Here is a 15,225-nt window from a genome sequence, read left to right as displayed (position 1 = left end):
TACAAGAGCAATTTTTAAAGCATTCTCACTATCTTTTCTTATGGTTAAATGAACTTCAAGCAAATGCATAAGAGATGATGTCTAAGATCTGTTTGACCCTTCCTTACAGTATAACGTCATTTCAAGAGGTTTCAGATTATAGAAAGTTCCAAAATCTTATTCTCTGATATACAATAAATTTTCATCTTTATTTTGAGAAACGTCTAAGTTTGTTCCGAGTCTTTTTCTTTGTCTCAAATTCTATTGATTGGCTCAATATAATCTATACTCTTTACCTCTGCCCTAAATTTCGTCGTTTTTACTAAAAATAGTAACTGGTTAAGTTTAAACTGGGTGATGAATACTACAATTAATTCCTTTTTCATGTTAACTGCTATTACTATTGAGTTAGTTCGAATAAACATTTAGTCTTTCATAGTTTTTTTTAAATTTCTCCGTCATATTACGAAATCTAATTTGTAGAGGCTAATTTCCCCTATATCTGACTCCAATAAATAGTATCCTGTTAACTGAGTATATAATGCAGGCTAAATTTCCTAGTAGAATTATGGATTTACTCGAGATTATTCAAAAGCCTGAACAGCAGTTATAGAGATAGTTTATTGTTCAAGATGGGTAAAATCCGCAAGCGTACACGAAGCAAGCACACAGTGAAACCAAGAGTGTGTGTGGTTGTGAGTGTTAAAAATCCATATATATTTATGAGTGTTAATCAAGTATGGATAAATTATTGATTATCTGTGTATTACAACCAATGGGAGAATAGATTAAAAATTGACATGTGCTCAATCAGACTCACGCAGAAAATTACATGGTGAATCAAGTAACTAAATTACAGTGAACAGATAAATAATACATTAGTTGAATGGGCTTAATGCCAATTTTTTTTTAATGTTTCTGAACTGTTATATCAATTGATAGGAACTTGGTTTAAGGTTTAAACAAGCAGTTTCGTAAAAGCTAAACACCGAATATGTCAAAAGCGTTTTTATATAAAAACATTTTTCATTTTAATTATTTTTCTGAAGAAAGGTTGTATTTCTGACGTTTCGTGACTTAATGTGAACTACTTCCTCAGAGTAAATAAATAACCAAGTTCTCTGAAGATGTTCAAACTGGATAACTTAACGAAACTTTGAAACTATCTCATTTCAGTTTCTTCAAGTCCTACGAAAATAATCCACATATTATATCAAATCAGTTAGTGATGATTTATTTTAAGCACAATAAAATTTTGACTTTTTATTATTGCTTTTTTGTTGTTTGATGGACAATTCATTTCTCAATTTCCATATATATTACTATTTAATATAAATATTTTAATCCCGCGGGCGGGATCGTAGATGAGCCCTACTGAGGAGTCCCATACTAGGAAAAAACGCCCGTCCAGTGTTTCCAAGTTTTCCATGATGGTTTAACTTTAATTGATATATGAATTCGACTATTAAAATTACTATAATATCCTCGAAACCCCTTTTTGATCATAAATATTCGAATTAACTGAAATTATAAGTCTGTACATAGCTGAGACAAATACACCGAATCGAAGTAAATCCCTAATGTTTTACATGAGATTTCTTACTTGATTTTGGGAAAGAAACGGACTACATGAATTTTGTTTCGATATAGTTATTTCAATGGATAGAATTCGGTAAAATAAATGAATGATTAAAAGACTAATTTACTGGAATCCCAGTTAAACTCTAGATATTTTTAGAAATATTTCTATTTAATCTTTTAAAATACAATAAATGATGAAAAATTTGAAAGGTGAAATGGTTAACCTGATTACTAGAGCTCAATCTTATCTCCAAAATATTTTTGGTTACCTAGATACAAATCTTTTGAAATAATTTAGTTCAATATATTGCATTTTACTACTGTACTATTAACATGTGAAGTTATTTATATGTAATGAGATTAGTTTATCATTATGCTTGTTGTAAGGATGAAAATTTGTCTAATGTGAGAGAATGGGAGAATCCACAAATCGATTTTAGACAACATAAATAAAATTATTCTATTTGAAACCTATAACTATCGACTAAGTTTATTATTTTGTCAGTAAACTTATTGACTCGTCGTATAGTTGATAAGAGTTGCTTATTAATAGGGATTTAACACTTTTAGAGATGATAAGTTTTTAACAAAAATATCTGCATGAATTTTGACTAGATGCTTTCTTTTGTCAAGTTTGAAACTACTCATCCATTTCCTATTGAATAGATTTAATCTCATCATAACATCAATGTTTAACAAAGTCACATTATATTAGGATCAAAACGATTTATCCAGATCCCAGAGTACACTTTTTGAAAACAATCATGGCATTTATAAGCAAAGATGGATAGTAGCGAGCAGTGGAATCCAGGACGCACGTTTCGTCCTATTTGAGACTCGTCAGCTTGATGTACCTACATCTCAGGGTTGACGTTCACTCCGCGACTCGAACTCAGTACCGTTCGCTTCAGGTGTCATCGCGTTATCTACTTAGCTACTGAGTGGCTATATCAGTTAATGTAACTTAACACCCACCTTTATGACTCTTAATTCTTATCGCAAACTACAACAAACTATAGCTTAGTTTTACATGTCATTCTCACTATTATATTGTTAAAATGATGTCTGGCATCGTACTATAATACAATAAGTTTAGTAATATTTTTTAAGTATTAAAATAACTTACTTATCTTTACATTCAACGATAAGATCACATTTAGTTGTTGGTTTTCATAATATTGATCAGTAACCGATAAATAGTCTCTCTTCGAATCCCCGCACATACAGCTTTCATTTGTTGGTATGGAAGTTGTAAATACTGGAATGGAAAAAAGTACTTAATATGTGCAATATAAATATTAATACTTTTAAGTTTTAGCTAATTATTTACTGTTATTGAATATGATTCCATACTTTTTTATAAGATAAAACTTGCAATTTAGTACATTGTCGCAGTTCACTGTATTGAAAATATATCTTAGTAATATGTTCTGGTGGAGTAGAAACATAGGTATATATAAACGAGAGGTATAAATAGTTACGCCTGTTGTTCTTAGGCCATCCTTTTTGTTCTCATTGTTTAATGAAGGAGTATCAAAGCGATTTCCAGCGTTAACTACTAAGCATTTGAAGAGTCAAATATTTTCTAATAGTTTGATTAATTCAACCTCTTTAAATGCAAATTTTAAATTAGATTTTATTAAAGCTTAAAACGTCTTGATATGATCATCTAGTTTATTAAACTAATGTTTTACTGATAACCATATAGTCATAAATGGTTCTGAACCTTAAAGAAACAAATCATGAACATTCTGTTATGATTATCATTATTCATGATAGGGTTTTGTGGTTAAAGGAAGTCAGTTAGGGCGTATTTTTCGGAACAATGAAGGAATATTCAGCTTGGTCGGTGATGCCTACGACGGATTCAGATTTACAATGAAGTGAGAAATATGGTATAAAGGAGTCAAAAATGTTAACTAGAAGGAGAAATGTTTTTTACAATGGTACCAAACTATGGAACTAGAACACATTCTTTAATATGTGTTTTAACCGTCAAAACTCGTCAGAATAAGTTGCCTAAGGATTTCTTGAAGCTATAAATACGAACGTTACTAATAAGTAGCCTGTAATCAGAATTTCTTAATCTTAAACTTCAGCTGTCAAAAGCGCAGTTCTGATATGGTCTTTAATCTTACTACTACATGTCATTTTGGTTTGTAAGGTCGGTAAAATAATTGGTATGGTTAACACTAAAATAGTTTTATCAAATAATGAACAAATATTTAGATCAAAGGAAATAGTTCAGATAAAGTTACCTGCTTCTGTTTGTTGTGATGGAATTTGTATTGTAGATATATAAAGTGTGGCCGGATGACTTTTCATTTCTATTCCTTCAAAAAGTGACACCGCTTTTACCTTAAAAAATTGGACAAAATGGAAAATTACGGGAAATCGAAGAAATAAAATATTACGAACATCTAGATCTAATACATTTAAAATCTTAAATAAAGTGTTTTAGTTAAAGGTTATATACTAATTCACATCAATATCTATGACTCCACGGAATAGCCTTGTGTCTGTGATATCTTAAAGTTTGACATACATCTTTTTCGATATGAATGCTCATTTTTGAAACAGTAACTCATCAGTAACATCGGTTGAGTGTCTTGGTACATCAAAATACTTATTATGATAAAATACTATTAGCTTTAGTCTTGATAAAAATGAGAAGCTAGTATAGTAGGCTGGTTTTACTATGATTCATTTTAATCTATGAATGACAGAAATATAGTTAAAAGTACAATGATGTTCATGATATTATCAACTTATTGGCGAGACTATAATTTATGGACTAACCAATCAAATTTAAGACAGCAGGTCTTGAGTTCTAACGTGAAATTCATTCACCCATTTGGCTAAATAGCATTTTGGCATTATAACTGATGTCAGTTCGTGATGAAAAACCATAAGTCTAACTCCTACCTTTAACCATCAACTGTGAATCATTATCCTTAATCTTCAAACTGCTTTATAATCCTCATTTAGCTCTAGTAAGTTGGTAGACACTCTCAACGTCACTTTGGCGTCGTTCAAAGGTCGACCATAAATAATAGTCCCACCGATTAATCAAACTGCTTTAATATTTATTAACTATCTCATCAGTTAAAACTAATTTAATAATTATTCAGTCATTTTTTCCATATCATATTTATATTGAAACATTTAAAATAAAGGGGTATTGCACAAAATTTCCTACAATAGTCAGTTTGTAGTTTGAACATTATAAAATCTTTTTCATATTATCACTAAATATATAACTTACTTCAATCTTATACGTCGTTCCTGGTTTAAGATTTTGTATTAAGTATACTGTTTTATCCTAAAAAACAAAATAAAAAACTCAAAGTATAATTTGTAACTTGTAAGTTTCGTTTTAAAACTAGATATTTTTACGGAGTGTAATAATTGAATAACGCGATGACGTTTGAAGCGAACGGTACTGGGTTCGAATCCCAGAGTGAACGTCAAATCTGGGATGCAGGTACACCTAGCTGACGAATCTCAAATAGAAGGAAACGTGCGTTCTGAATTCCACTGCTAGCCACTGTCTATTTTTGCTTATAATCCTTGTGACTTAAGGCGATAGCGATGTAATCCATAAAGAAAGCACATATGCAAATAAGAGAGATTGATCAATTGCAGTCCAAAAAATCAATGGGAGGATTCAAATAAACAATACCAAGTGAATTTAATGTTTTATACTTGCCTACATGACAATGAATCACATTATACTGAGTGAAACAAGAATTTCGCTTCAATAAAATGTTACATAAATCATCAATGTTTAGTAAGTAACCTAGACGTACCTCCATTGAGATTAGTTTTAAATCAACGCATTATTATAAATCATCTTTTTACCAAAAAAGAAATAATAAATAATACTTATTTCAGTATAACTGTATAATCTAAATTAGATATGCAGATTATTTTTGTTATGAATTAAAATCCCCCAGGGAAACTCAAGTAGAGAGTGGACAGGTAGGGGACTTTCATGTTGAGGTTGTTCAACAACTGGCATCAAGGATCTCTTTTGTAGAGAGTCGGATCTAGGGTGTTCAGATCATCAATGAAACATGCTAGCATAATGGCACTGCGTTGAAATACATTTTTACAATTCATTTGATTAATATGTAGGGAACATGTTTCTATTTAATTTACAACCAATTAAAACTTGAAAAATGATTTCAAGTATTTAGAGTGGTAAAAAACGTTAACGTAAAGAAAGAAAATTGTCTTACAAGTTGTTTTTTCATGATCGGATGAGATTCAATGAACTGATAAATATTTTAGTAACTTTTTAAACTACTACAAAAATTGTCAGTAACATAAAAATCATGATCAATAATTTCGTAGCATGAACATTTTCATTTACTAAAAAGAATGTTTCAGCGAAGAAACTTTTCTTTTCGACAATATCATTTTCTGAAGCTATACAGCCGTATTTATCGGTAATCTTTTACATATATACTAAATTACGGCAGTTAATTTACGTGAAGTATAGGCCACTGATAAGGCTTCTTCAAACAACTCTATCCTTGAGTCTACTTTCATTCCGTTCTCAAGTTCTATTCATTTTCGTCATATCTCCCTCAAATATCAAAGAAATGTGTTCTTTGGTTTACTTCTTATCCTCTTGCCTTCAAAATTTTAAGTTAGCACTTGCCTCATTATGCAGTTTGGTGATTTCCACAATGTATGTCTTATCCACTTCTAATAACCTTTCCTAACTTCTCATTCAGATGGAAGATTGTTTGTTCTCTCACATTAAGCTATTGCTCATACTGTCTGGACGACGGACATTGGATATCTTTTGTAGATAATTGTTTATAAATACTTGTACATTTTCGATGACAGTTGTAGTAGATGTCTAATTTCCAATTGCATACAGTAGAATTGTCTTGACGTTCGTATTGAAGATTCTGACTTTGATATTGACTGTCAGTTGTTTCTAGTTTTATGTGTTCTTCAATAGTAGGAATGCTGTCCTTGTTTAGCCAATCCTTGAATTTACATTTGTATCACATTCTCCTTGTTTGTCAATGATGCTGTTCGGGTACGTGAAATTTACCACCTGTTCCGTAGCTTTTTCAACCAGTGTGACTGAGTTGATGATCGCTCTGTTGTATTTGAGGATCTTGCTATTTTCCTTGTATATGTTGAGGCCTTTTGATGTAGAGCCTGATACTACACCATCTGTCTTGACTTGGATTTGTTAGTGTGTATGGGATAGAAGAGACAGGTGATCTGTGAAGCCCGAATCGTCTAGTTGCATCCAACCTGTCCATTATATTTCGTGTTTCCTCTGTGGTGTGTAAGTTTTCATAATCCAGTCAACCACTAGAAGAAAGAGGAAGGGGGATAGTAAGCAGCATTGTCTGACACCGGTTTTCATTTAGAATGAGTCTGCCAGTTGTCCTCCGTGCCTAAATTTGCAGTGTGATTTGTCGTGAGGATTCCGTATGATGGTGACGATCTTCCCAAGTACACCATAGTGTCGAGGAATGTTCCATAATATTTTTTTAGTCATGTTGTCAAATGCCTTCTCATAGTAAAGGAAGTTGAAATATGTTGACGAATCCCATTCAACTGATTGCTTAACAATGGTCCTTAGCGTCGTGATTTGGTCGTTTCACGACCGATCCTTAAGGAATCCGATATTGGGATTTCGAATTTGGGCATCTCCTTTTCTTGGTATCTTAATGAGATATATTTCTTTCCAGTCTATCAGTGGCACTTGTTACTCCTCTCAAATTTTTAAATGCAGTAGTCTATAGTAGAGTAGATGAGTTTTACAAAATTGTCAATGATATGTGAGAAAAATCTACCTCTTCTTCTAGTAATGAATATGCATAATTACTCATACCACGCGATTGCCAACTGGCTGTTGGGAATTCTACAACTGGTCAGAAATCAGATCTGCAAACGTGGCGTCTCAGACTTTTTCGATTAAGTGAACTCAAAAACCAACGTCAATATATCAAGAAAGAAAATGATTTCACTATATGTCACTTCTCTATTCGTAAACTTCTCGCTCACAGGAATCGTTTGCTTCTTTCGTGTTTATATTGACCAAACCAATGTTGATGTGGCCGTACCAAAACACTTCCTAAAAGAGCTACTCCCACACTACATTTCCAACGTGCAATTTAAACTTGACGATGATCTTTAAAGACAAATAAGTAGTGTCGTCATGGGTTCTCCATCAAGCACTTTTCTAATACACCTTTTTATGGCCAACTAGAAGAATTTTACCCTTTGATCAACAATCGGTATATTTTATTTGTATAAGAGATATATGGATGATAATATTGTCATCTGTGACCATGACAGCGACCTTAATAAAATATTACGAGTTCAATAATCATCACCACTCTATTAAGTTCACAATAGAAGTGCAGTTGTACTTGGAATCTTACTTCTCTGATGCTCTACTAAAATGAAGATCAGATGGGTTTCTACAACGATCATTATACAGAAAGCCAACCTGGAACGAATAATGTACGGGCTTCCATAGTTGGATCCGCCGAGAGAAAAAATTTAATTTATTCTCTATACTGAAGAACCAAACAAATATGCAATAGTCATAAACGATGATGAACTGAATATAATCCGACAAACACATCTGTGGAATCGATTCCATCTCAAGATCATTAATAGTAATATAAAACTAAAGCGTCAAGTTTGTTCCTGAACATCAAATTCAAGGGAGATGTAGCTTCTAAGCTACTAAAGAACAGACTGTTCAGACCACTGATAAAGACTTTATTCACCAGAGCTCCAAACTGTTTCTTTCAACAAGAAACTTATTCAGAGAAGTGTCAAGGAAAAAATGCCGCTTTCGGCCACCTCAATGTGGATATACCATTTTACTTGCTCTTGTGCAGAAGGTTACATTGGTCGTACAAATCATACACTTGGTAATCGAATATCCGAGTACCACCCTGGACGGTTATATAAAGGGGTATGCAGATCAATCAACGGGTCAGTTCTCGAACACATGGTCAATTCAGGTCACACACTAACGCGCTAACCTGCATTCAAAATTCTCGACAAATTAAGAAGAGATGGTACAAAAAATGGTTTGGATGAGGAATTTATGCACAGCTGTGATTGTAGCAATTCATCATTTCAAACTCAAGCACTGTGTACAGAAGAGTTATGCTCAATCCCTTATTCTCTCATGGTCTTAGCATCCCTTCGAATTTTACAAATTATAAATGGTAATTATTATCTTCTTCTTCTTCTCCTCTTTTATTAACTAGACAGATATCTTTATCTTTTAACCCATAGTTTATTACTTTTTATTACTTCCGAAACTTTTACATAACGTAAGTTCTTGATAACTATTGATTATTTTGTTGAATGGTGCAACGTTTTTTATTCAATACTTGAAAATCTTAATTACATTAAGATAACACTCTTCCATGTGTAAATTGTTACTTAAAATACTTGAAGACTTTTGATGATCTCGATGCCACTCCATTTTGATTGACCTCTACTTGAATAAGTTTGACCATCTTGGATAATTTTGTAAAGCAGTTCCATTTTAATACAGACTACTACATGTAAGAAATTGCCTGTAAATATGATTGTACAACTTCCGAAAATGATATTGTTAAAAAGGAAATTTTCCTCGCTGAAACGTTTTCATTTTTTTTAATGAATCTGTAGACTACTTTCATTTATAATGAAAAGATTATGTTAATTCAGATCTCATAATTGAATGTTTACAATCACCAAATTGTACTGCCTTCGACAAAATATACACTGGGATTTACTCCTTATAAAAATGTTTAGGAAGGTAGACATTGCTCATTTTATATTACTTTGTCATGACAGGACTGAAGATTAAGTAAGTCGCACTGTAACGTTTCCGTGATTCAACACTAGTTGAGTGATATTTTATGCCAAAAGATGTTAGTCTTTTCATATTTTATGTATTTTCAGCGGTGCTCACGCTTAATTATTTTCAACACTGATCTTAGAACTATTGATTGTTGATTAGAGAACTATATGAATGAACATTTGGGTTTACTTTTCGAAGTTTATTTCTAAACTTGTCTCACTATAATGCAGAGCAGGTGAGTGAACACATGATTGACCTAACAAATCAGTATTTCATAGATTTAATAAAATATTTGTTTAATTCTTTCTATTGCTTTTCCCATAACGTTTAACACTGAGCAACATAGAAAACTCCAGTATATCTGACTAACATCCAGTATAGAGGTTATGTGGTCTGAATATGAATAAGAACTGATTGACAAACCTACCCCAGGTACATTTGCTGTGTATTCCGTTAATGAACTTCTGTCTTCTCCATTGAATGCATAATATTGACGCCATATTATCTGTTCATAAATAATATATAATAAGTTACATTCATAGTTTAATAATAGTACTTGCTGGTTAATTACTTATAAATTGATCTTGAAATATATGCACGGATGAATTTATCTGGAAAAATTAATACTACTAGTAAGTACTGAGTATATACAGTTTATTTTATATACACTGTTTTATACTACTAGGCTGGTGATTATGAAAACTAATTTTAGTTCGTCTCATGAATATGCCACATTAATGTTAACTTGACTTGTCATTTAACCAGTAATTATTCTATCCTATAGCTTGACATCTTGAACAGTGGAGATATATATGAAGATCTTCAGTTACACCAACAAAATAGTTTTAAATAAACCCAAGTAGGAATGCATATTGGTTTATCATTACGTAATCATTTTAAGAAATCAACAAAACTATAAGAAGAAATTGAAAACTGAAGGGAATGCTGTAGATGAAGTAAAGTAACATATATGAAGCATGATAGGTTTTTGGAAATGGTGAACACTTTCAAGAACTGTTTTGAGCTATATAGTTCAACTATTGAATTCAGTATTCAGGAAAAAAACCAACCAGGGAATTTACAATCTACTTAAAATACACAGTTCCGTAATTAGTGATATAGATCTGTTTTCATTAGGCTTTCATATAAAATTCACATGCGATCTACCTGCGTAGGTAGTTATTCAGAATCACGTCAAACAAACAAATCAGCTCAAGTTGAAAAATTCATTGGAATTCTTCATTCATTGAGCTTATTCATCTTATCGATCACTGTTATTATAGTGTTTAATTTTTTTACAGTGTTTAGACAGTACATGAGTGGTGTGTGTTACTGATGCCGACATATATAAGTAGTGTGTATGACCAGTGGAAAGTGAAATGCCTGACGACAGAAGGTTGAGAAAATTGAAGAGAAGAGAGAAGAGAGTGATTTGCACGGAAACGCAGGAACAACAAAGTCTGAGATAATTGATGGATATTTTGCAAATGAGGTATTTACTGTACGGTTCTCAGATTTTACCAAGATATTCTGTAATGTTGAATTAATATACATTCGATCGTCCCCATTGGTATCCTCGTGCACTATACGTGGATGACTTATTGTTGAATCGTTTTTATGTATCATCTAATCAGGATAAGCAAGTTTTGAAGTTGCAAATCATGTTTGAAAGAACTGCTACACAGTAAACTCGCTTTTTTTAGGCATCTAGATAATTTGAGATGTTCCATAATTTTAATTTAAAAAGAACTTCTTCACTATCAATGTTCGAAGCAAGAACAGCATTCATACAGTTGAGAAACATATGGAACTCAAAACGACTGACAAGTAATATCGAAGTCAGAATTTTCAATACGAACGCCAAGACAGTTCCACTGTAAGGAGTTCAAACTTGAACACCCACCGCAACTATCATCAAATATGTCAGGTATTCATAAACAGTTGTCTAAACAATGTTCGTTGATCGGATGCAATCAACGATGACCTACTGTGGAAGAAAACAAACCATCTTCTATCTGAATAGGAAATCAGGAAAAGTTATTGAAAGTGGATAGCGCATACATTATAAAAATCATCAAACTTCATTAGGATATAAGCCCCAACTTAGAATCCAGATAGGCAACAGAAAGGAGGAAAACCAACGAACACAATGCACTGTGAATTGAAAGCAGATATCATAAAGATGAATAGCAACTGGAAAGAACTCTAAAGGATTGTCCAGGATAGATTGGAATGAAGAATTCTGTTGGGTGGCCTATGTTCCTCCACAAGAGGTAGCAAGCGTAAGTAAGTGATCAATGTTCGAAATTGAAACTGAAGATTTCCAGGAAATTTCAATTCACTTAAACAATTACTGATCTTTTTTTCAAACTAAATTTTATAATCTGAATAAAGAGATTCGTTATTCTTTTAAAGTGTTCAATTAAAAGTTCTCATGGAAAGAAATTCATGTTATACAAGAATGGAAATAAGAAACAAAATGAAAAAGCAACATGTTGCCAAGTTAATAATCATCAATATATCTGTCAATTAATTCCAATGAAACAGAACACATGGTTTATTGAAATAAACAAACTAGAATTAATTAGTTTAAGTGTTACTGAGCTATAATTGATTTATCCTAAATTGATTAATTGATATGAATAATTACCATTTTGATAATTGGCTTAAAATAAAAGATGAAGTATTTAGCTAATAAATAACTGAAAACTATGAGAATCAACTAAAAAGAAAATTATTCAGTTTTAAAAATCAATACATAACAGTAACAAAGAATAAGTGAATAATAACTGCTACAATCTATTAGCGAGACTATAATTTATGGACGAACCAATCAGATTTAAGATAATAGATCTTGGATTTCGGAGCGAAATTCGCTCATCCATTTGGCTAAATATCATTTTAGCTGATGTCAATTTGTAATGGAAATCTTAAATCTAATTCCTAACCATAACTATCAACAGTAAATCATAATTCTATTTCTTCACTTTGGTTTATAACCTAGTTAGTAAGTGAACATCATCAAGGACGCTTTAGTGTCGCTCAAAAGTCATCCATAAATTATAGTTTCACCCATATTTCTTTTATCATAAGCTTTCATTTGACCTATTGATCATTATTATACAATTTTCTATTCTTAAGTCATTCTAAATTTATCAGTAAAAGTTTCTCACAATCACAGCCACTTTTTTGGCTTGATTTTGTATAATTGTTGTTTTCTATTTTATGATATGATGTGGTCTGATTTGTTTGTATATAAACTGCGTATGTCTGAAATACATGATTCATATAGCGGAGGCTTATATTAGCGTTCTGCACTAAACCGGCTGGATTAGAAGAGAAGCTACTACCTGGAGGAATCAATAAGATTTCAGAGTGACTCTAGGCTGTTTGTACTGGTTTATGTGTCATTGATCTGGTCGGTATTCTAATTGGCAATCTTATCACGTGATAGTTAACAGATCATAAAATACATAACATTTCTTTTGTTATTGAAAAAACAATATGATTTCTTTATTAAGCCTTACTTCTTATTAACACAGTTATAGAATTACAGTTTTAATACTGTAAGGCAACCATTCAAATAAATAATAATTAAGATCACGACATATTGTAATATGAAAAACTGATTATAGTTTTATAGTTATTGATGGTTTGGTTGTGGAGCTTTCATCGTTCTTCTGAACGACATCATCAGCACAAATTTCAAGTAGAAGTAAGAAGAACGATGAAAACTCTAGGATCAAACCATCCAGCTCAGAGAACAAAACTCTATCAAAATAATCTCTCTTGAACTAAAAATCTCCACCATCTCAAAACTGAAATTATTATTTCTAGAATTATTTAAATAGTTACTAATTCCAAAACCTTTTCGTATAATGACTGAGTCAACTATTTTTGAGAATATCAATTAAAGAATTGGAAAATAATTAAACTTTACTGGTTAAATTACCGAGTTAATTGTTAGAAAATCGAATGTAAAATCTTATGATAACTTGTTATCTCAATAGCTTTCATAACTTATCTGCTTGCTGTACAGTCTCATAATCCTACTGTTCTTTCTTAAAAGTAGGTGTTTATTTTTTATCTATATTATTTTCTATGGTTTGTATGTCATGGATTAACGTCAAACACGTTGTTTCTCATATTAGTAGGAGTGGATCGGAATCGACATAGTCTTTTATCCCCGATTTGAACCAAATCGATAGAATGTATTTTTTAAATATAGGGTTGTATAGATTGTTAAATTTCATCAAAATCACATATCGACCGAAGTTTTACAACCACTGAAAGCCTGAAAGCCTTGGAATATCACTTCATCACAGTATGGGACTTCTCAGAAGTGAGTATCCACGACCCTGTAACCAGGATTTGAGACCAGGATATTCAGTCTTGTGTGTGTATGCCTGACCTCTAGGTTGCTAAGCCCAGATCTAATGGTGTACGAGTCTAACTTCAATCAATTTGCGATATTATGGGACTGTCTTTCATTGTCTTCAGTGGGTATCTTCCTCACACCCGGTGAGGTCTAGCTCCACTGATCACCGTTTCTCATCAGAACTCCGGAAATTGTCTCTCAAAGCCAGTCACTGGTGAGCTCATAGTGAATTTTATCAATAATTTAAAACTAAAAAATAGTTATCTATTTTTAGTGCAATGAGCAAACGAAGTTATTCTAAAAGTGATATCTTTGGAAAGCGTACTTCGAACAGTATGACTATATAGTGTTTTACTAAGTCGTTTAATATGAAAAAGAAGTTAGTTTGTAAAAACGAATACATGTATAGTAAAAAGGTATATAAAAAGTTAGCATCATTCTAGCGATACAACCGATGGCGATGAAATGATTGTGTGAATTAAATCGAAATCGGTTAGAGTCATAATAGACAGATTGTTGACAACCATGAATTTTAAAGTCAAACATCAGAATAAACAAATCATCTAATTATCTTCAAAAAAAGTATTGAATTCTCCATATAAAAGCTGTTTGAAGGTTACGTTGCCGTTTATGGAACCTTAAGCTATCAGAAAGTTCAAAATGTTTAGTCGCTCAGAAACATCTTGTTTTCACTTTGCACCTGACCTGTAATTATTTCATTCTCATACACGTAGTGACCCGCGAACTGGCTAATTTCGTTTACTCTACATTTATATTCCTTATTATAACTATTTATTTATTGAACGTTAGAGGTGTTTTCTCATTAAATGGTTTAATGCACGGTAAAAATTTTCGAATTATATTAGTTAAATGAGACACTTCCTCCCAGATCATGATTTTATTACACTATAAAAAACTAAGAACGTTTTCCAATAAAATGTTTCGACAGAAAAGTGCCAGCAATAAAAACATTCAGCTGAATGGTGAACACATTTAAATATGATGATTTTGGCCGAAAAATAAAATTACTTAGGGATTTAGAAAGAAACAATCAAAATAACATTCATCTTACCTGATACTTTTTGAGCGGGAACATTATTTCCTCTGGAATATCCCAATGAATTGTACTATCTACATGATTTTCGAAAATTCTTGATCGTATTTCAGTGAGATTTCGAGGTCGAGATGGTGGAATTAACTGAACTTGTGTACGGATAGGCTCACTCGGTTCACCCCATCCTCCAAAACCTTCACTTGAAATAGCTAATAAACGAAACTGATACCACGTTCCTGGATTAAGATCAGATAGAACTGCTCCAAGTTTTGTAGTCTGTTGACAAATAAACCAGTGAAGTAAACAGTGAATAATTGCTTCAATGTTTCAAAGTATCATGTTTACATAATTCAAATAAACCATATGATAAATGGAAAATGTTTT

The 15,225-nt window shown here is 32.0% G+C and overlaps 1 protein-coding gene across 1 annotated transcript in view; it reads right to left on the bottom strand.

Moving 5' to 3' along the window:
- KAL1_1 (Kallmann syndrome 1 sequence) overlaps window positions 1-15,225 on the bottom strand; it is a 100,139-nt gene that overhangs the window by 6,710 nt on the left and 78,204 nt on the right. The window contains exons 6-10 of the mRNA XM_051214928.1: window positions 14,860-15,117; window positions 9,837-9,914; window positions 4,826-4,882; window positions 3,819-3,918; window positions 2,687-2,818 (exon numbers count right to left, since the gene is read on the bottom strand). Coding sequence (XP_051068113.1) covers window positions 2,687-2,818; window positions 3,819-3,918; window positions 4,826-4,882; window positions 9,837-9,914; window positions 14,860-15,117 — 625 coding nt within the window. The remainder of the gene's footprint in view (window positions 1-2,686; window positions 2,819-3,818; window positions 3,919-4,825; window positions 4,883-9,836; window positions 9,915-14,859; window positions 15,118-15,225) is intronic.

This window comes from Schistosoma haematobium, chromosome 2, assembly GCF_000699445.3.
Source record: "Schistosoma haematobium chromosome 2, whole genome shotgun sequence".
NCBI lineage: Eukaryota > Metazoa > Platyhelminthes > Trematoda > Strigeidida > Schistosomatidae > Schistosoma > Schistosoma haematobium.
The sequence above is the reverse complement of the archived record's forward strand: the minus strand, read 5'-3'. Positions and strand labels throughout refer to the sequence as shown.